Source organism: Glycine soja, chromosome 14 (genome assembly GCF_004193775.1).
Source record: "Glycine soja cultivar W05 chromosome 14, ASM419377v2, whole genome shotgun sequence".
Classification (NCBI taxonomy): domain Eukaryota; kingdom Viridiplantae; phylum Streptophyta; class Magnoliopsida; order Fabales; family Fabaceae; genus Glycine; species Glycine soja.
Genome location: NC_041015.1, coordinates 11,204,712 through 11,228,095, shown reverse-complemented (window position 1 = coordinate 11,228,095; position 23,384 = coordinate 11,204,712). Strand labels below are relative to the sequence as shown.

The following is a 23,384-nucleotide window of genomic DNA, read 5'->3' as shown; positions in this document are numbered from 1 at the left end:
GGATAAACACAATAGTCTTAATAGTGTTTACAAGTTTGAGTAATTTGTGAAATCAGCTAGACCCAAATATTGGTTTAGATTTTGGTGTTGTTTGAGTTAAACTTAACCTATTTCAACTCATTCAAATTTGATGACTTTTGGTTTGGATATCAAGTTTTTATTTTTAAGCACGGGAATTTGTTGATCCAATTAGCTGATGTCATTTTTGTAATTATTTTTTTAATATTTTGCACTTATTTATTTTTTATTAGTCATTTAATTTTTTGAAAATTTAAGTTTTTTTGGACCCAATTGACCGACCTATTATTGATCATGTTGATTTAATTTGGAGTTTAACCAAAAAAATTACACAAAATGAAAAGGAACGATGAATTGCTCTAAAAAAAAACTATTGATTCTCTTCCAATTGGTTGGATTGTAGGTGTGATGATTTACTTCATGGACAAGGTCTCTGGTTCAATTCCAAGATGACCTAGCTGCGTCAAGGAAAAGAATAAAAAACTGACTTGACTCCTTCATACATGCTCCACTCGACTCAGAGGGAGGAGGGGTATAACTCAATTGATAGAACTCCACTCATTGAGTCCTTATGATTTCGGATTGGATATCTAATTGTCCAGACAATAATGATAGTATCTTATACTTGAACCGGTGGTTCACTTTTTTTAAATAATGGAAAAGAGGATCGAAATATGCCCCTGAAAGACTTTGAAAGATCCCTTTGTTTGTATACAAGAAAAGAAAAAAATTAAAAAAAGGAACAAAAAAGAATTTTTAGTTAATATTTGTTTAACTTTAATTTCTTCTACCAGTGGATTCTATCTCTAGTTTTGCACATAAAACTAATAATAAATATTTTGTTAAACTTACTATATTGATTAAAGAATTATTTATTAATTAGTAAACAAATATTTAAATAATTATGTATTTTTTTAATCCCATTTGATACATTCCACATTCCTGGATCTATATCCCTGATAATAGATATCGAATAATTGTATTTACTCCAAAAAGTATGCATAGATGACAGTTAACACCAAACATGTACAAAGTGTTTGTTTAGAATATTTTTTAAGGAGAGACAATCAATTATTTTTTAAAATTCTCTTTGAAGTTGTTAAAAATAAGATATTTTTTTAATTATAAAAAACTAAACTAAGTAAATATTAAATTAACAGCCGAAGTAAAATACTTATAAAATTAAGGTTAAGATTTTACTTTAGAAGAATTTCTTAACAACTTATTTGAAGTTGTCTTATGATTTAGGCACTAGTGTAAGTGTTTGGTATAGCTTATAACATAGAAGTAATTGATGATATATCTATAAAGTTTTTTCAGCTTATTTCAATAACTTCTCCTTTTAACATCTACAACGCATAGTTAGATAGATAAACTGATTATCTTAATTTTGTGAATTTTATAATTCTATATAGATTTAAACACTCTATACAAGAATTCACTCCAACGCTAAGATTATTAAAAAAAATATTAATTTAACTTAATTTTATGAATTCTATAATACTTAAAAAATATGTTATTTTTAATATAAATGTTTTAAGTAACATTATATAACTAACTCCATATCATCTATTCTAATGAAAAAAATTAATCAACATTATTTAAAGTTGAGTGTAAGGAACCCATTAAAGATACTATATGAAGTTAACTTATAAAAACAGCATATAAAACTAAAAATTCAGCCCTCTCTCCTTTTTATTATAAAAATAACTTATCATATAAGCATTTATGTATTATTTAATAAGACTTTAATTAAATTATTTATCCAAACACGTTTTAAAATTATAATTACTTGCTTGTCTTTTCCACAGAGTTTTTATTCAATTAGGAGCATATGAAGAGTCTTATAGGTCTTTATTTAATTAGGGCGGTGTAATTAAATTAAATTTAGTATAACCTTCAAGGATTCTAATGTAGGCATATGGGATCCATGGAAATACAAGCTTCTCTGGTCCCAAGATAAGGCCACACGAAAGTCCCATTAACTTGGAGTACATATCCTGAATTTTAAAGGTTTTTATTGTAAACTTATGTAAAGGATCACATCGCCATATTCCCTTCATTCGTGAGGAACAACCTAAGACCATCTAGAATCCCAGGGAAAGGGACTGTATCACGTTAACCGAAATAAACTTAATAAGCAAATCCACTTATTAAGGGGATTGTCCAAAGCAATCACTTTTGCTTTGATGAGCTGTTTGCACTGAATTACTAATTATAATTTTGAAGAAATCCCAAAATAGACATCACATGCTAATCATTCTTTAACATTATACATTCCTTCTTCTTTTCTCTTCTTCCTTTGTTAACAGCAAAACAAAAGGCTAAACATTAATACGAATATCAGGATGTAATAATGAAAAGCATACAAACTGCAAGCAAGATATATATATTATAGAGGAATAGGTTTGTAACTTTTATTGATAATTTGATATTAGTTTACAGTGATATATATATATAAGTGAACAGTCTTAATATGTAGTGAATCAAGCTACCAATCTCCTAATAATTGTCAACAAATCAGAATTGGAAATAACAGATTTACACGGCTAAATAATTAAAGGAATTGAAAACTAATTATTATTATTGATATCCTCCCGCAAGTTGTATAATCTGGATGAGAGATGCAACTTGGACAGTAGCGATTCGAACCGAGGGCGAAGCAGAGGCTTTGTTAGAATATCAGCAAGTTGATCATCGGTAGACACAAAAGACACTCGAAACTTGCCATGTTGAACATGTTCTCGGACAAAGTGGTAGGCTAAGGCTATATGTTTCATCCGAGAGTGGAAGACAGGATTAGCACTAAGATTTGTGGCACCAAGATTGTCACAGTATATGACTGGATTGGCAGTGGGCATGTGACCAAGTTCTGTGAACAAGGAAAGAACCCATAATAGTTCACTAGCCGTGTCAGCCAAGGCTTTGTATTCTGCTTCAGTTGATGATCGAGCAACAGAACGTTGTTTGCGGGAGCTCCAGGAGATGGGAGTGTTACCGAGATACAACAAGTAACCAGTGGTTGAAACATAATCATCCTTGTCACCAGCCCAATCAGCATCCGAGTAGGCATGAAAGGTCAAAGGAGCAGTCGCTAAGATGAAGACTCCTTTGTCACAAGAGCCCGCCAAATATCGGAGCACTCGTTTGAGTGCAGACCAATGCGCCGTTCTTGGATTTTGCATGAACTGTGCGAGTTTGTTAGTGCTGAAGGCGATGTCTGGACGTGTAAGACTCAAGTATTGAAGGCTTCCAACCAGTGTGCGGTACTCATTTGGAGAGGGTAGGAGATCACCAGAATCCTTAAGTAATTGAACACTCGCTGACAAAGGAGTGGATGCTGGTTTTGTATTTGTCATGCCTGATTTATGTAGCAGATCAATGATATATTTCCTTTGTGAAAGAAACATTCCTGCAGCGGAAGGAATTACTTCGACACCCAAGAAATAACTGAGACATCCAAGATCTTTTAACGAAAATCGAGCAGCAAGTGTGGCAATGAGTTTGGACAGCTCTGCAGATGAATTTCCAGTCATAATTATATCATCAACATATACTAATAAGTAAAGTGTAACCTCTGGTTTTTGGTAGATGAACAGAGATGCATCTGCAGTGGAATTGACAAAACCAAGGGAGAACAGGAATACGCGAAGCTCCGTATACCAGGCGCGGGGTGCTTGCTTCAGCCCATAGAGTGTCTTTTTTAGGCGACAAACATGATCAGGAAAGTTTTTGTTGACAAAACCAGGTGGTTGTATCATAAAGACTTCCTCCTTAAGTGTCCCTTGAAGAAATGCATTGTTGACATCAAGCTGACGTATGGGCCACCCTTGACGAACTGCAAGAGTTAGGACAATGCGAATGGTCACCGGTTTAACAACGGGGCTAAAAGTTTCTGTATAGTCCCAACCAGAGCGTTGGTGAAACCCTTTGGCGACTAACCGAGCCTTGTAACGATCAATTGATCCGTCTGGATTTCGTTAGATTCGAAATACCCATTTACAGCCAACCAAATTTTGATCAGAGGACCGACTGACAAGATCCTAAGTGTTGTTGTGGTGTAAGGCATCAAATTCGGCTTGCATGACTGAGCACCAATCAGGGTCGCAAAGGGCCTGGGTGATGGTGTTGGGTTCAATGGGAGAGGAGGCTTGGACATGGAGATTAAGCTTTTGGATGGGTTTGATAATGTTGTTTTTAGACCGAGTGATGATCCCACCTCCATTTGGGTTGACAATGGTTTGGGGTGGTGGAGCAGAGAGTTGCGGGGATGATTGTGAGGTTGGAGGAGGAGATTGAGTGGGGTTTGTGGGTTCGGTGGAGGACTGGGCCATATATTGGGAGTTGGTGATGGATGGGGAGGAAGGGGCAGGAGATGAATCTTCCGGTGGGTTCATGGGTTGTAAGATGAAGAGTTGAAGTGGGCCTGTTTGTTGCTCCGGACTTGGACTAGCGTGAGTTACTAGGGAGTTGAACGGGAATTCAGATTCAACGAACTTCACATGCCGAGAGGTGTAGATCCTTCCTGTTGTGGGATCGAGACACAAATATGCATGTTGATCAGCCGAGTAACCTATAAAAACACACATAGCAGACTTTGGTGCAAGTTTATGGTTAGCATATGGTTTAATCCAGGGAAAACACAAACATCCAAAACACTTTAACTTATGATAATCCGGACTAATGTTGAGCAATTTAGAATAGGGTGATTGGTACCCAAGAATTGGAGTTGGGAGGCGATTTATGAGATAAGCGGCGGTGGTCATGGCGTGAGGCCAATAGGTGAGGGGCAAGCCCGAGTGATGGAGAAGAGAGAGACCGATTTCAGCAATGTGACGATTCCGGCGTTCTGAAATTCCATTATGTTCAGGTGTATGAGGTGGCATTGTATGATGACTTATACCATGATTTAGTAAAAAAGGGCGAAGACCAATATATTCGCCACTATTATCTGTGTAAAGAATTTTTATTTTGTGATGATAGAAATTTTCAACGAGCGATTTAAATTTGGGAAATATAGTTTGCACATCAGATTTTCGTTTCATTGGATATAGCTAAATATAGCGAGTAAAATGATCAACAAACATGCAATAATAGCGAAGACCATCAATTGATAAAATAGGAGAAGTCCAGACATCAGAGAAAATTATTTCTAATGGATAACAAGATTTAAGAGTGGATTCATGGAATGAAAGTTTATAACTTTTGCTAATTTGACACGAGTTACAATCGGATTGCGGAAATTTATTTGAGCCTAAGGAAAAATATTTCTGAACAAATTTGAAAATAGAAGATGAAGGGTGTCCAAGCCTATGATGCCATGATGCAGAGGATTCTGTTCGAACCGTGTGGACGAAGGGTGAGGTGGCGGGCCAGAGATAGAGTCCATCCACACATGAGCCTTTATGGGTTGTGTGACCCGTCTGCAAGTCCTTCACATAAAAGGAGTTTGGCAGGAAAACAATAGCAGAGTTAGTTTGTTGGGTAAGTTTAGAGACAGAGATTATTTTTTGTTTCATGGAAGGAACACACAAAGCATTAGACAAGGATAAATCATTAAGTAAAAGTGTTCCAGAATGAGTGATGTTTAAACCTGAACCATTACCCATAAACAGTGAGTCAGGACCAGTGTACGGATGATGAAGCGCCAGATTATCGAGATCATTGGTTACGTGATGTGTCGCTCCACTGTCAAACAGAAAATCATGTTGCGATGGGCCGGCAGTTGCAGTATTGACCTGAACCTGTCCAGTGTGAGCCGGAGAGTTACGAGGTGGCGGTGGGACACTAGGATGCTGCTGCTGGAAGGTTTTGCACTGAGAGAGAATATGACCTTTGATATTGCACCACTGACAGCGGCCGAGAAAAGGTTTGCGAGTGCCAGTGCGTTGAGTTGATTGTGCAGGGTTTTGTCCATGCCGAGATTTGTCATTGGAATTGGGTCGAGCTTGAGCATTCAAGGCTGTCAGCGGGGCAGGAGTTTGTCTTTGGGCAGCACCAATTGAAAGTTCCTGAATCAGAAGCCGTTCATGGAGGTCATCAAAATTGATTGGGGTGTCCCTTGCATTCACGGCATCAATGATTGCTCTATAGCCGTTGTCGAGACCGTGTAAGACATAATCAGTCATGTCTTCAACAGAAACAGGAGAGCCAAGTGATGCAAGGAGATCTGCAGTTTGCTTTAGGTGATGCATATAGGTAGTGATGGATTGGGTACCTTTGGAAGCCGTACGGAGACGTTCCTTTAACTGCTTGAGATGGCTGCGAGATGCTTTGGCATAGGTGTTTTTGAGAAGGATCCAGAGATCATGCGAGGTCTTGGTTTGAGACACCAGGGAGGCCACTTCATTAGAGAGAGTGGTGAGGAGAGCACCATATATAAGGCGGTCCTGTCGACGCCAGGTTTGGTAAGCAGGATTCTGAGTTGTTACCGGAAGTGATGCAGTGGTGGGGGTCGTTTCCGACGGAGTCGGCGTCGAAGATGTTGGAGCGGTGAGGATCGTTTCTGACGGCGCAGGAAAAGATCCATTTGGATATTGGAGGAGATCATAGCCATCAAGGAGAGCTTCAACTTGTTGTTTCCAATTAGGATAATTGTTGGGAAGAAGTTTGGTGACATTGGTGAAAGTGATGCAAGCAAGGGGTTTGGATGGCTCATGGGGGTTGGGAATGAAGGAGTTGTTGTCGGCCATGGGAGACAAGGGTGGGAAACGACGTCCTTAATTGAAGAAATAGGGAATGGGTGGATCGTTTAGGCTGATACCATATAGAGGAATAAGTTTGTAACTTTTATTGATAATTTGATATTAGTTTACAGTGATATATATACAAGTGAACAGCCCTAATATGTAGTGAATCAAGCTACCAATCTCCTAATAATTGTCAACAAATCAGAATTGGAAATAACAGATTTACACGGTTAAATAATTAAAGGAATTGAAAACTAATTATTATTATTGATATATATATTATAATTTGACATTCTATCATTTTGAACTTTGTATATTATAATATGAGTTCTGAAATGAGTTCATAGATATATAAGAATCCACCCATATTATGTTGTTCTTTGTAAAATTGGGTTTGAAATATTTTTTTAAATACGATTTTGAGTTTTATAGATGAAGAGAATATAATCAAGAAAAAAGATTCCACTAACTTAATAAATATTTCACACCTATAATATATATAAAAAAAATATAGAAATCCATAAAGTTTTTTTTCTTTTAGGATCGGCAGAAATCCTTAAACTTGACTCATGCTAATAAGGAAAACGCACATATGATATTCATGCATGCCACGTAATAAAAATATGAGAGCCATATTATGTGAGTAGGTATTCCCCCAAATTATTCCTTTTACAGTTTGTTTGGAATCTAAATTTGGAGTGCACAAGAAAAAAATAGTGGTAATTAGGAAATTAAGTGGGAACGACAGTTGAATTGTGGAAAGAATTTTTAAGGGTTTATTGATTAACTATTTACCCTTGTGAAAACTTATACATGGATATCCAATATGCATATTTGTTTAGTTTTTAGCAAGGAAGAGCGAGAAGAGAGATTCTAGTGACAAAGAAGGGAAAAGATGAGAGCATAGAAAAAAAAAACAAATATATTTGATTTGCAAGGATAAACAGAAGAAACATAAAATATTTCACTATTGTATTCTTAGAATAAATAAATAAAACAATTAAGTTAAAATAATGTAGTTTAATTAGTATAAAACCTTTATGTCCTCTCTAAATATTTTAGGGCTTGTGGGGGCTTATTATTAGTTTTAAGTTTTGAAAATTGTAAAACGTAAATTATATAAGTTTCAGTTTCATAATCTAATTCTATATTTTGGTGGTTTTCAGATTTCAATATTCAATATCAACCAAATTTAAAAACACAAGTTAATTACAAGTTTTTTTTTTTATTTGGACTTGTTTGGCAGTTGATTAGTGATATAAGGGTGACTATGATGATAACAAAAGTAATAATGAGTAGGGAGAATAGAGCAATATTAGAGATAATGATAAATAATGATGGTATCAAAACAAGGATGATGATGATAATAATAATTATATTAGTTGTGATCCTAGTTACAATTATAATTGACTATATATAATGGTGATAATGACAAATAGTGATATTAATGATTGTGATAAAAGTTATTTTTATAAGTAAAATAGTCGTGATAATATGCTAGTGTTTAATTAATAAAGATTGTGTCAAAAATAATGATAATTAAGGATAGTTGTGATGAAATTTAAGGTGAGAAACAATAATGACAAATAAATTGAATAGTGACACAATTTTTTTTTAATCATTTAAAATAATATTTTCATTTTTTTTCATACAATGAACGCAATTTTTTTAACTGATATCTTTTGTTCGTATGCTCTATATTAAATAGAGGTTAATGATTATGTATTGTTAATGTAATTTTTATTTTATTTTTAATTAATAAGAAATTATCCTTAATATAATTTTTAATATGAATATAAAAAAATTATAAATTTATTATATATAATATTTATAATTGGATAATAATATAAAATTAGTTAATACTGTTACTGCATATCTTATTTTTTTATTAAATAAATTAAATAACGTTATTATACAATCCATTCTTTAAAGCAAATAAGGGCACCCACTTTGAAATACGAAAATTCCATCTGGAACAAATAACATTTTGTCAAAAGACGTACGATTGTGATTTCCGTCAAATCATTTTAATATTTTATTTTTATTTTAAATTAATATTTATTTTTCTAAAAAAATGTCATCCTTCCACGTTTCCGTTCGTGTAATCTCCAAATTCATAACAACAAATAGCATCATTGTTGGAAAAATCCTTGTTTCATTTACCTCGTCACTTTTATATACTTATTGCTAATAACTGCTTCCATTGTTTCACTGCCATACGCCACTTATCACATGAAAATGCAACACTCATAAATTCATCCAGGCATATATATATATATATATATATATATATATATATATTATTCTTTCTCTAAATATATAAGCTTTTAATAAAAAATATATCTAACTGTTTGTTGCAATTTACTTTAAAGTTATACAAATCTTAAATATGTCATCTATTTTCCCTTTTTATGCATAAAGAAGCATTGCAACTTGGCTTGTGGATATTAATCATTCTATACAGAAGGGATGATCGAATGTTAACTGGCATTTCAAATTTAATATTGAAGAAAGACAGAAAAGAAAGGAAGAACCACACATAACTGTATAAACCATATATTAATGTCATGTAGTTGCCATAAAAATAAATATATATCGACGCCATGTATCGCGAAAGTCAGCGTGCCACATAGCAGTTGTTGAATTGATGTGGTTCTAAGGCAAAATAAGCCGACTGTCACATGGGAATGGTTAATTTGACAAAGTTCAAGAAGCAGACACAACAGAGGAGAATATGGCTTAGTTGTTCAAATGCATAAACAAATAGCATAATGTATGTGTTATAGTGTTTTTCTTAATAACCTAGACCAACTTATAACACACCCATGCCCTCCAACTATTTTTGTTATTATTATTATTTTGAAAAGGACGTGATTTTAATATTTGTGTGTTCTTTTCTTTATCTTTTGTGTCTCTTTATTGGTTTATTTACTCTTGTTTTTGGGGAAGCATTAAAATATTCCGAGAAAGCTAGCTTTGTTTGCAATAAAAACAACCACCCTATATATCCTCAGAACACAGAACATGATTAGAAAGTGGACAATATGGTTTGAACTCCGGAAACTTTTGTTTTGAGTACCACTCAACATACGCGGCATTTGAGAAAAAACTTTTAACAGAATGATGTGTTAAATGATATCTACACTCATTATTGATCTTAATTATTATGCCATATATAGTTTTTATTAGTATTTTTTTTTAAAAAAAAGTTTAAAACGTTGTGATTTAACTTAAGTAGAATAAAATTGTTGAAGAAAATTAAGTTTGGATGATGCTACAAACATAATTATTGTAGTAATCATATATCTAAGAGATTTAATTTAGTAGGTCGAACAAAATGAATAAGTTATTATAAACTTTTAAATATTTATATTTGATTTTTAGGGATCAAAATAAAAAAAAAGAAGTCTTTGTATACCAAATTAAAATTTAGTTGGTTTTACTTTTATCTCTAGATGGTTTGACTAGATAAAATAGCATTTGTTATTAAATTGTATTTCGATCCTTTCTTCCCATTTTTAGTTTAAGGTTGTCTCATTTTTGGGAAGAGTCAAAGTTCAACATGTATTCATTATCATATGATAATTTTTTTTTAAAATAAATCATATTAATTGAATATGGGTGTATAAAAATAATACACTCTTACCATTTTTTCATAGGTTACAAGTATCTTTTACATAAGAAATTGAATTAGTAGGATACTTTTTAGAGTTAATTATGCTGTTAGTCTCTGTCAAGCTAGGATTTTTTTTTTTAATTTTAATATCCATAAGTTTGTGTTTTTTTAAATTTTGATTTCTATAAAATATTTTGTTTATTTTTAATTTTTATAAGTTTATGTTTTGTTTTTCAATTTTGATCCCTTTAATATTTTAATTTTTCATTTATAGTTAGGGACTGATCCAAGAGGGGGGCAAGCAGAGCCTTGCCCCCTTCTCCCCTCTCTTCCCTTAGGACACTTTGTGTAAATATGAGAAAAAAAAAGAAAAATTATAATTAAAAAATATTAGTAAAAGAAAATATATAAGAAAAATAGATTTTCAAGTTAATATTTGCCTAAAATTTTCTAGTAGTAGTTTATATCTCTAATTTTATCCATAAATGTTTTCTTGAACATATTATTTATTAGAAATAAAATATTTATATAATTATGTTAAAAAATTGCACCCCTCCTAATACACTATTGGATCCGTCCCTATTTATATTTCTTATGACTTCACACTTACAAGAATCAAAATTAAAAAAATATAAATTTACAGAAACTAAAAATGAGCAAAATATTTTACAAAAAATCAAAGTTGAAAAAACAAACTTACAAAGATTAAAATTAGAAAAATAAACTTACAAAGACCAAAAAGAAAAGACTAACTTATAAGGACCAAAAATATATTTAAACCTAATTTATATATATATATATATATATATATATATATATATATATATATATATATATTTCAAACTTTATATCGTATTTGAAAAAAACTAGAAGCTAGTGGACTTTTTGAACAATTATTACCAATATTTCGTTGGTTGATTTATTTGGAAGTTGGAATTGAGTTTGGATTTCTTAAGTAAAATTTTAAATTTGATAATTATTGATGAAAAAATGTGGTAGAAAAAAAAGATTCCAGTGAAACTAGTTAGTTGGTCAAATTTTTTTATATACATTAATTTGACAAAATTAATAAATACTTTGCATTAACATGTTAAAAAGAAAATTATTGGTTTATTACACCTGTATTTTTATAAAATTTTGATAGTTATTAATATAATCAAACTTATCAAATGAATTACTATCAATTATCAAACAAATTTTGCATTTCCAACGTATGGATATTAAATTTACTTGAAGCATGCTTGAAAATCAAAACTAATCACCAGTGACTATATTTTTTTTGTTGCTTCACGGGTTCACAAACCTTAAAGTAATACCCATTGAAATGCACATAGTATTTGTTAAACCAAGCTGTCCATAAAAAACAAAATAAAAAAAAAACCAACCAGTTCATGAAAAGAACACATGCAGAGTGACACTTGGCATGGTAAAATAACATTACCAAACAAACGTATACTAAGTTAACCTCTGAATTCTTAATCAATGTAACATTAATAAAATGCGATCGATCAGAGATAATCTTATTTATAATATTAAGAAATAAGAATCTGTGCAACCGCCCCCGTTGGTCCCTTCTTTTGGGTCTCAAATACATGCATGCATTGCATCTCATCACATCACAAAGTAAAATAGTAAATTAAACCCTAAGCTGAGATCTATAAATCATGTGGCTTGTGCTGGTAAAACCCACATTCTCCCTTGGCGCGTGACTTCACGCCCCGCGCCACCACCCCCATGTCACCCTTGGAAATGGCGGGGAACATGAACATCAATGGGGATTTTAAAAAATCCATCTCCCCATAAAACAAATCTATTCTCTCTCTATATATATTGCTTGATTGGGTTAATTTGTTAACTTTTTTTTGTCCTAGAGGAAGAAGAGTAATAAAGTAGAAGTTATTATTAGTACCTCATTTTTATATTCATTCTTTGATATTGATTTGTTTGTTATATTTTCTTTATTACTAGGTAAATAATCGACCAACATGGTTTGGATATATTAAAAAAAGAAGTGAGAAAATAAGTTATTTGATCTATTGCGGATAAGTTTAATGCATGTTACAAAAAAAGTAGACAGATTAAATTGATTCCATTTGAGTTTTTAAAATGAAGTTTAGGTGAGTTTTTAAAAAAAGTAAGCAGATGAAAATCCAATTTTTTTTTAACTTTAGGTGAGTTTTTATGGAATAAGTTTGAATTGGGTCTTGATAGAACTAAATAGGCTCGCATTTAATTCAAATTCAAAATTTAAATCTCAAATCATATATTTCATTGGATAGGTGTAGGCTGGGTCAGCTTTGAACTAATTTTTTATAATGTTGTCAATTAAGATTCAAATTTTTACTAGAAGATGTATTCACATTTAGTGTTTGATAGTTATTTTCAAAGAAAGATACACTTAGCAATCCAAAAGAAATAATCATATTAAGGACAACTGATCCTGGCTGCAGAGCGAACGTAAGCTGTTCAATTGAGTTATCATAAAAAATTATTTAATAAAAAAAATATCGTTTTTCTCAACATAGACACTATAAACATTCAATAGTTTTTGATTAATTAATACTTGTTTGTGCCCCATCAACCTGCCTCAGCAAAATTAGAATAAGATAATAACTGTGGTGCTCAATAATAAGCTTTAGTAAAAAAATAGTTGCATGGTGACTAATACCAATAACTTCGGCTTAATGCTGAGGTTTGCAGAGGAAAGAGAACCGTGAACTGAACAATGAGGTAACGTTGTTGCCTCATAATATGACACAAGAAAGACAATTAAAATAAGGAATAGAAAAAAATAATGGGCAAGAACATTTCTCTATCATATTTGACCCCCAAATGCACATGGTTGCTTGGGTTTCTGTTCTATTAGTTTTTGGTTTTTTAAAAGTTTTTGCCTTTACCCTCACAAGTTTACAATCACATGCTGTCCTCTCTCTTCTGCCCTGAGCTGACTCTCTCTCTCTTTTTCTCTCTCCTCTCTAGTCATTGACTACATGTATGTTTCAGCTGTGTCATTGAATGCTTTTGACTCCATAGTTGAAGAGATTCCTCAGATCTACAGGGAAAGACTTTTGGACATTGTCAGCCTCAGTTCTTCATCTTTCTGGGGTCTTTTTTTGGTCACTCGCTTTAATTCCATCAATCCAGAAAGGTTGGACTTCTTCAACAATTCATTGTCATGACATGATTCACAATCATGTATAAGGTTGGTTTGCATTTATTGTATTAGTTTTTAATTTGGGGGTGTCCAATTTAAATCCTTATGCCTTTTCTTTAGAGTTCTTATTATTTTTTTCTTCTATTTGGGTGGTTGTTGTTGCTATTGCTGATGATGGATCTTGATTTTGTTTATTGCAATTGGGATCAATCATTCAATCTTCTTTGTATTTGTGAAAATGTGTAGTAGTTTTGTTTTTGCAATTTATAAGTGTTTGATGAAGTTTATTTGTTTTTGTGTGATTGAGCTCTTAAAAGTCTAAGGTGTGTTTTTCACTTCCTTTCTCGTTATTCTGAATGTGCAGTGTCAGTGTCAGGTGCTATTCAACTTCTGTTTCAACACTTTCCAATATATATATATATATATATATATATATATATATATATATATTTTAAATAGTTTAATGCACCAATTCATGATTTCTTAATCAGTTAAACTTCTATTCAAGTGTGATTTCTTCAGGGGTTGATATCACATATTTTCTTCAACCGTTGTCCTCAGGTCATGGTTTTGTCACATTCCATATTTCAATTCTTTAGCATGACATAATGACATCAAATCAATGAACATTGTGTTTCGTCTCTTTTAACTTTTTCCTTATTCTTCTATTCTTGGTCGGTTAAAGTTAAGTTCCTGATCTTGGTGGTTACTTTCACTGTACTACTTTTGGTTTTTGTACTTCTTTTATTTCAATTCCACCTTTCCTTAATGGTAACTTAATTCTATTATTATATATCTGTTCCAATTTCTTACAAGAGACTCATCTTGGCCTAACAGATTGCAGCTGGCACTAGTGCTCTGGCTTATAGATAAAGACAATAATTTAATACATTGACCAGTGCTTCTTGTGATGCAAGTACTATGGATTGAAGGAAGAGCTAGTTGAAACCACAAGTTGAATATTGTGGAAAAGAAATTTGGATGCTATCAGTTTGCTTTCAATGGTTTGCGAGATGGAGAGTGACTGTATTGAGGACATGGACATTGAAGTCCTCTCTTCAATGTGGCCTGAAGATATTGGCACTGATGTTGGAAAACAGTTCAATATAGAAAAGCCTGGAAGAGACCAGGATATGTTGGAGGAAGTCACAATCATAGAGGAGCCAACTATAGCTGATTTCCAGCGTCTCATGGAGCTTACAAATTACACAGATAAAGGGTCTTCTCAGCTGGCATACCTCATGAAACACTGGGAGTATAAGCAGGCTAACGCGGTTCGGCTTCTCAGAGAGGAACTTGACAACCTTAGCAAACAAAGGAAGGAAGTTGAGCTCAGGAAGTTGGAGATACTCAAAGACACTCGGTTCGAGGAAGAGAATTATGGCGGTGACAAGCGCCCAGTTTCTATATTGGATGAGGTGTACTATACATGGCAAGATGTGCCCGTGCCATTAAGGAAAAGTAATATAGTTGTGCAAACCAAGAGGATTGAAATTGATGCTGAGTATGATACTGTTGTGTATTGGAAACAACGGGCGCTGCAGTTGGAAAGACAGTTGGAGGCAAGTGTGCAGAGGGAGCAGATACTAATGGACAAGTTGGAAGAAAGTGTAAAGAATCTTGAAAGGCAGTCTTCACCTGTGGAAGAACTATCTCAGATTCTGAAGAGAGCAGATAATTTCTTACATTTTATTCTCCAAAATGCACCTGTTGTTATTGGCCATCAGGTACATTACAGTGAGTATTGAGTTTATCTATTGAAAGTAATCATAGAAAAATCTTTCCATATTGTGTGCAATTTATCTTAGATTAGCTTTTCCTCAGTCTAAGTACTAAAAGAGTTAGGACTTTGCAAGTATTAGTGGCATTTTTTGAACTTATATTCAATATTTTTCTGTATAGAGTACCGGTTCCCTCTTGTAAACACAACATTATCTTTTGTTTACAGCATGGTGGTTGACATGTTGAAATATGTACATGAAAGCAAGTAATGCACTTGGACAACAGTTATCTTTTCTATCGGCTTAGATGGAAGGTTGCTTTATGGCTGTATTGCCTAGCTGCAGTGGACACAGAATAATGCCTGAAAATGTCTTTTTAAAAGGCTAGAATATGTGAACAGTGCCACTAAACTGTTATCTAAAACTTGTGTTATGTTGGGGGATCAGGTGGTTGGTGCATTAACATGTGAAACATAAATATAGGACATGTCACCACATTGATAAAACACGAAACGTAAATATAGGAACTTGTCACCTAATTGATAAAAATCTGTAATGCTTTGGAATTGCATGACATTGTTTTCCTTCTAACGCATGGTCCATATTTTGTGCAGTACTTGTACTATAACTCCTTTATTGTAGTTTTAATTGTTTTATCATTCTGAAAGCTAAATACATGTCTGCCATTGTAAGGGATCTTTCAATCAGAAAAGGACTGACTCTGATACTTTTCTTCCAGGACAAAGAGTTGCGCTATCGCTTTATCTACAATCATTTTCCGAGTTTACAAGAGGAGGTAATGATTATTGTTGAAGTTCTTATTGCAAGTTCATATGATTAAGTAGCATTGTAATTTATTTTTATTTTTTAAATCAAAATCTGCACATACTTCAGAAGAAACTTCTTTAAAGTAGAAACTTCTTTCCTATTTATGAGTTATTTAACTTCTTATGAAAAGGAGTATACTGAGATATCTTGATTCTTAAAACTAACTCATTTTTTTTTCAGGACATCATAGGAAAAACAGATGTTGAAATTTTCACAGGATCCGGTGTTAAGGAATCTCAGGATTTCAAGAGGGAAGTAATGGAAAAAGGGTTGCCTGCAAAAAAGGAAATTACTTTTGAGACAGAATTATTTGGGTCAAAGACATTCTTGATATATGTAGAACCTGTCTTTAGCAAAGCAGGAGAGACAATTGGAGTAAACTACATGGGAATGGAAATAACAGATCAGGTACATGTTATTTGCTTTTAAGTGTTACTTGAAGTCTTGTTCTTGTAAAGAAGATATTTATATTTTTCACAAACTGCAGGTAAGAAAAAGAGAAAGAATGGCAAAGCTCAGGGAAGAGATTGCAGTCCAGAAAGCAAAGGAAACAGAACTTAATAAAACCATTCACATTACAGGTTTAATCACTCAGCCAAATCTTAATTTATGAATTTTACTTATTAACTTGCTTTGGCTGTAAAAAGCTTATTTTTCTCCTCACCCTTCCCTCTCTTTTCAATAGAGGAGACTATGAGAGCAAAACAAATGCTGGCAACAATGTCTCATGAGATAAGATCTCCTCTGTCTGGAGTTGTTAGCATGGCTGAAATTCTTTCCACCACGAAACTTGATCGGGAGCAAAGGCAGCTCTTGAATGTCATGATATCTTCAGGAGATTTGGTTCTTCAGCTTATAAATGACATTCTTGATCTTTCCAAGGTTGAGTCAGGTTAGAAATTTCTCCTGCACTATTGCTTGTTATCATTGGCATCCAAACTTAAACAGTTATTCAAAGACTAATATTAATCATTCAGAGAGGAAAATGGAAGTTAGTTATGTACAGTGAAGAAAAAAAGTGCTTTCAATTTTCTGATCATTTAAATTTCTGCCCACCCCTCAAACCCCCCTTGTTCTCTATAGGAGTTATGAAATTGGAAGCTACAAAATTCCGGCCAAGAGAGGTAGTAAAGCATGTACTCCAGACAGCTGCAGCTTCATTGCAGAAAATGTTAACCTTAGAAGGAAATGTGGCAGATGATATGCCTATTGAGGTGAGTAATTAAGTAACACTTGCATTACTAACAAAGATTTAGCGTTGTTGTTGTACCTAAACTCAGAACTACTTCTATGATCTAACTCTGGTCAGGTCCTGACCTGAATTTTGATTGCAAAGACATAATTTCACCTGATAGCTAACTTGCACTTCAATTGCTTCATGCATAATTGCAGGTCATTGGAGATGTTTTAAGGATTCGGCAGATTCTCACAAATTTAGTCAGGTACTAAGCATCAATTGATTGAATAGTCTTTGAATTTGCAACCAACCACCACTTCAAATGTTTTCATTTTGGTTGTCATGAGAGGAATTAAATTAATTTTTTTTTCCATTTATTCTTTTAGTTTTGTACTTGGCTGCACATCATAGCTAGTCCATAGATAACTTTGTGCTTTTAGATTACAATAGGTCATGAATCATGATTCATGCGTATTATTGAGTACTATATTATCAAACTACATTCAATATTTTGATAATGTAGTTTGATATTTTATTATCAAACTATATCAATTGCTTCATGTATACAATGGGACAATAGGTCATGAGTAGTATTAATGAAATTATATTGACACTTAGCTTTTATTTCTCCTTCCTTATACCCCACTAAAGAATGTGTTTCTGATTATCCATTGCTCTACATTTATTATTTTCTAATATTTTGCAGCAATGCGGTAAAGTTTACACATGAAGGCAAAGTTGGAATAAACCTTTATGTCGTTCCAGAACCACCTTTTGCCAAAGCAGAAGGCCATCAAAAGATGATCACAGAACAGTCAACAAATTCAGCAAATGGGGTGAAGGAAGAGAAACGTGCATCAACGCCGCGAAGCAGCAGCGATCAAAATTGTCTTGATGGTCAGAAACACAATGACCATCCTAGCCAAAATCATGCATTCAATGATGAATGTAGATCTTCAGTTAAAAGTGAATGCTCAATGAATGGAGATACTGAGGAGCAAACGCATTCAACTGAAACTGTGTGGATACGTTGTGATGTATATGACACAGGAATCGGAATACCTGGTATATTAAAACTTTATGTTAGTACTTAATTTGTTATAGGATTAATGTTATTTTGTACCTATATAAGTTTGAAAGTACTTAATTTTTTACATGTTATATATAATGCTACAGAAAAGGCTATACCTACTTTATTTAGAAGGTACATGCAAGTAAGTGCTGATCATGCTCGAAAGTATGGTGGCACAGGGCTGGGACTAGCAATATGCAAACAGCTGGTAAGCTTTCCCCCCTGCCTCTTATTTTGGCCAAAGTAAATTCTTAGATAACAGAAACATACACACTCAAGTTTCAACTTAAGAATTTCTTAAATCTCATTTTATTTTTTTCATAACCTGCTCTAAAGTAAATCGTTTTGAGTAAATAGCAAATGCACTCATAGTATAAAGTGTTTTTATATTGTGATTCAATTACAAACTATCATGTATAATAAGTTTATTGACTTTTACAATAGCCATCATATAAGTCATATTAACAATGATTTTTGATTGATTGGTAGTGTAAAATTTTTTACACTGATAGTCCATAGAAATTAAACTAAATGGTTTTAGCCTAAAGAACAATGAACAAAAAATGTGATGATATTCCACATTGTATAGGTATCTCTATCATTTCTAACTGGACCAACATTAACATGATTTTCTTTCTAAGACTAATCATATATTACACCTTGTTAATGTTTCCTTGCACTTGGAACAGGTTGAGTTAATGGGGGGTCGCCTAACAGTGACTAGCAAAGAACATGTTGGTTCTACCTTCACATTCATACTTCCTTACAAGGTTTCAACAGCTTGTGATGATTCTGATGACCCAGATGAGCTCTCAGATGTGGATGATAATGATGATGACACAACAGAGGGGTTCTTCCAATTCCAACCACGCACTTTGGGCTCTCTCTTCACTTCTAATGGACCTACCAGGCCCCAAAATATACTACCAGGTTTCAGAAGCTCACACAAGTTCAATGGCATTTCAGAAAATTCTTACTCATTCCTCACTACCAACACAAGATCAAAAGGGATTAGTTCAACTGAGGATGCATCTTCAGTCATTGTTGATGCTCCAGAGATGTCTGAATCAACAAGTTCATCAAGTCACAGCCCAGAAACAAAGCAAGAAAGTGTAATTAACACAAACAATGAGAATCAAGATAAGGCACATGCTCGGTTACAGAATGGTAGTGTAGACTCTTCTCAACATAAGGAGGTAATGGTAATGACTCTTGGAACAATGCCAAATGAACCTCAACAAACATGTCAACTAGTGAACACAGACATAACCTCCCAACGTGTTATTAGTAGTAATAATAACACATTATCAGAAGTAACCAAATCCTCATTAGGGCCTAAGATTCTTCTTGTTGAAGATAACAAAATCAATGTCATGGTGACACAGTCAATGATGAAGAGGTTAGGCTATAGCATGGATGTTGTGAATAATGGAGTGGAAGCCGTACGTGCAGTTCAGCACCATACTTATGATATCATATTGATGGTAATTTATCTTGATGCATTTTCATTTTTTTCATATACTAATCGCTGCATTTTCTTTTCAAGAAAATTGGCCAGTCCACTTTAGGATAAGAAATAGAATGAATGACTCCCTGGACTCAGTTTGTATGCAATATTTCTTACTGATGTAAAATGCTCATAGTTTTTTGTTATGAATAAAAATTTTAGTTTAAGGTGATTAATTGATACTTGTGTTTTATAGGATGTTTACATGCCAGTTATGAATGGTCTTCAAACAACAAAACTGATTCGGTCTTATGAGGACACGGGCAATTGGGAAGCTGCAAGAAAAGCTGGGATAGAACAATGTTTACCAGCTTCAAATGAATGTTCTGTACCACCTAAAAACCGGATCCACATCATTGCGGTGAGTAATTTGTCTTCTTGTGCACTACATCGAATCTAGAAGACAAGAACTCCAACATGTTAACTTGTATAAACATGCAGACAAGAAACCTTACTACACTCAATTATTTAAACAACTATCACCAGACAAAGAATATGCCACTTGCCACCCTCAATGTAGCATGGTGTTGCTGAACCTGACAATTTTTATTTTCTGATAGTTCTCCAGGGATCATGATTTTCTTGCTTAATCAAATTTTGCCATAACCCATTTAGCTGTTTTTTGCTCAAAACTATTGCTAAAACAAAATTTTGGCTGATTTCTATTTGAGTTTAATTTATATACACTCTTCAATATAAAATATTTATACATTGACATTCGATAAGATTTGCTATTTTTACCACTCCATCCTAATCATTGATATAATTCCTATTAAATTATGAAATTGTCTTAATATTGGAACTAACTACCTCTTTTATGTATAACTGCAATCTTTGAGCAGTAAAGTAAACATTTTCTTATATTATCATACGTTAATGCAGATGACAGCAAACACAATGTCAGAGAGTGCTGAGGAATGTTATGCAAATGGTATGGACTCGTTTGTGTCAAAACCTGTGACATTCCAAAAATTGAAAGATTGTCTAGAACAGTACCTGAGGTGATATATCCATGTAAATTTCCGCTTGTGTATAATAGAATAAGAGCCTAGGAAAGTTTTGCAACGAATGAATCATGTTCTCTCCTCTTTCATCATCAGTGTCTACCTTAAAAACTGTATAGATCTACTCATCTACAATATTCTTTTTCATCTCTCCGAATGCATAATAGCTATTAGAAAGCTAGTAGGACTAGCTGGAGCGTGCAAAGTAGAGGTATATAACATAAGCCTTTCCTATTAGGCTATGTATTGGGAGTTTTGGCAAATATTGGCACTACCAGAAATCATAAGAGCACCCTTTTGAAGGTGATGGTAATATTTTACTTGCTGCTAGTAGAAATTATGTAGAGCTTGCCACTAAAATTAAAGGAGTGAAAGAGGGGTGTGCAAGAATTTATTATGTACATCAGTATTATTGAATAGGATCAATGATCTGACTAGGATTTGAGTCTCCTGCAGTATTGGACGGGGTGCAGTTAGGGAAAGGAAGAGAGTAGGACCCTGTCTAATTTTGCAGGAGATATCATCTCAATTCTCGACTTCAATATTTATACTCGAGATCATTTTACGTTTGTTCAGCAACCATATGATGTGCATAATGTAAATAGGAATAGTAGTGTTTGCAATACATTTTTTTAACAATTTATCTAACACATTTTTATCAGTTACAATTCATGTAACTCCCACCATTTTGGAAATAAAACTATTAAATAGGAAATAAATAAGACTCATGTCCTACAAAAAAGTAAAACCTACATATATATATATATATATATATATATATATATATGTTGAGATACCCTCTACTCCTCACATGTATACTAATAAAGGAATAAAAATTCAAATATTAATTAAAAGTATTTTTAAAACATTTTTAAATACAAGCCTTTCAAAGGAGTAAAAGGCTCACATTCACTTTCTTCTACATCATATTCAAACTTGTCCAAATAAATAATAAAGTCATCTCGGCTCAAACAAGGTCGTCTAAGCTTCATACAATTAATATAGAACCTATATCCTAATGTCACATCCTATCAGAGCGCTGTGTTCCCGTGTCCTCTAGCATGAGGTTTTTCATAGTCATCCACCTATTCATCTGCTCTCCCGAACACAAAGTTCAAGATTATCACAGGATTCAAACACAAACAGCAAACCGAGAGTGAGTTATCAGATTCCTAACTACTAGAGAGAAACAAGACAACATATAATAGCCAAATACAATTTACTTAGCATATCTCACATTATTTCATCACTTTGTCATTCAAAATTCACTTTTCAATCATCAATCACAATACACAAGAATCACACACTCCGATCAAGACATAATAACACATCAATTTCATAATAAACAATTAGCAAGCGTATGCAACAGTTATGCTAAGACTCAAGCCTATATGCAATGTGGTACCATGTCAGTGAAAAACCTCATCGAGCACCTAGGAGTACATGACAAGACAAACCACACACTAACAAGTCAAGTCACTCTCACTAGGTAATATCATAGGGAGACCAGTCAGGGTCACAATGTTTTGCGAGAATGCTCCAACCATATGGGATCAACATAGGCTTAAAGGAGCACTCAAACCGTGTGACCCCCAAGGCCTACACTCCGAAGAGTCCGTCAGGGTCTCTCCCTCCTGATTCAGGTTCAACCCAGAAAACATTTTAGCGCACAGACTCTATCTATGAACTGTATAAAACACACGACTCCTCAATTGTTCTCAAAATAGTTTTAACTCGTCGCCCTTAAAGGGACTTAACATTAACTCGTCGCCCAAAAAGGGACTTAACATTAACTCGTCGCCCTTAAAGGGACTTAACATTAACTCGTCGCCCTTAAAGGGACTTATAGTCGTGTGATTGTACAATTCATAGTTAATACTCAATGCACACAACATCTCAATCACATACATACACATTTTATCACATACACTCGATCTCAATCACAATGGTATAATATCAAAATAGCATGTTATCACATCTCATGAATCATATTCACTTTACCTATGAACTATGCAATATACACAACTACTCAATTGTTTTCAAAATCATTTTAACTCATCGGGTTCACACAATGGATCCCATCACAATACTCGTCGCCCTTAAAGGGTCTTACAATTGTGTGATTGCACAATTCATAGTTCACAACTCAATACACACATCTCATCTCAATACACATGTATTTCATCATCCGTCACATGTTCAATTTATCACATAATCACAGTTTGAATCATCATTTCATAACCTCAACATAACAATTTATACAAAAGATTTTATCACAACATGGGGTGTAAAATCCCTGAAATAGTTTCTCACAATTATATCAAAATCAATTAATCAAATTCATGGGTTAAACACAAAGACATCAAGAACACTCAAGTTTATCAATCAATTCTCATCAGGACATCAATTGGTACATAGAACACAATAATATTGTATTTATAATCATAAAGAGAAAATTATAATTCAATAAACATCCCAAAATAAACCCAAATTTAGTTCTCTAAGGATCCCTACACATGTTCATTCTAACCCCCAATTGCGATAAATCCCTTACCTCTGCATGGACTCACGTGTCTTCCGACAGCGATAGCAGCATCT

General features: G+C 33.5%; 1 protein-coding gene across 1 annotated transcript; it reads left to right on the top strand.

Moving 5' to 3' along the window:
• Positions 1-13,169: 13,169 nt before the first annotated feature.
• On the top strand, positions 13,170-21,365 carry LOC114383095 (histidine kinase 5-like). Its single transcript, XM_028342690.1, has 13 exons — positions 13,170-13,525; positions 14,315-15,204; positions 15,938-15,994; positions 16,207-16,434; positions 16,514-16,607; positions 16,712-16,918; positions 17,110-17,240; positions 17,419-17,468; positions 17,910-18,268; positions 18,380-18,483; positions 18,965-19,759; positions 19,979-20,143; positions 20,665-21,365. The coding sequence occupies exons 2-13, from the start codon at positions 14,479-14,481 to the stop codon at positions 20,785-20,787; spliced, it is 3,039 nt and encodes a 1,012-aa protein (XP_028198491.1). The 5' UTR covers positions 13,170-13,525; positions 14,315-14,478; the 3' UTR covers positions 20,788-21,365.
• The last annotated feature ends 2,019 nt before the right edge of the window (positions 21,366-23,384 follow it).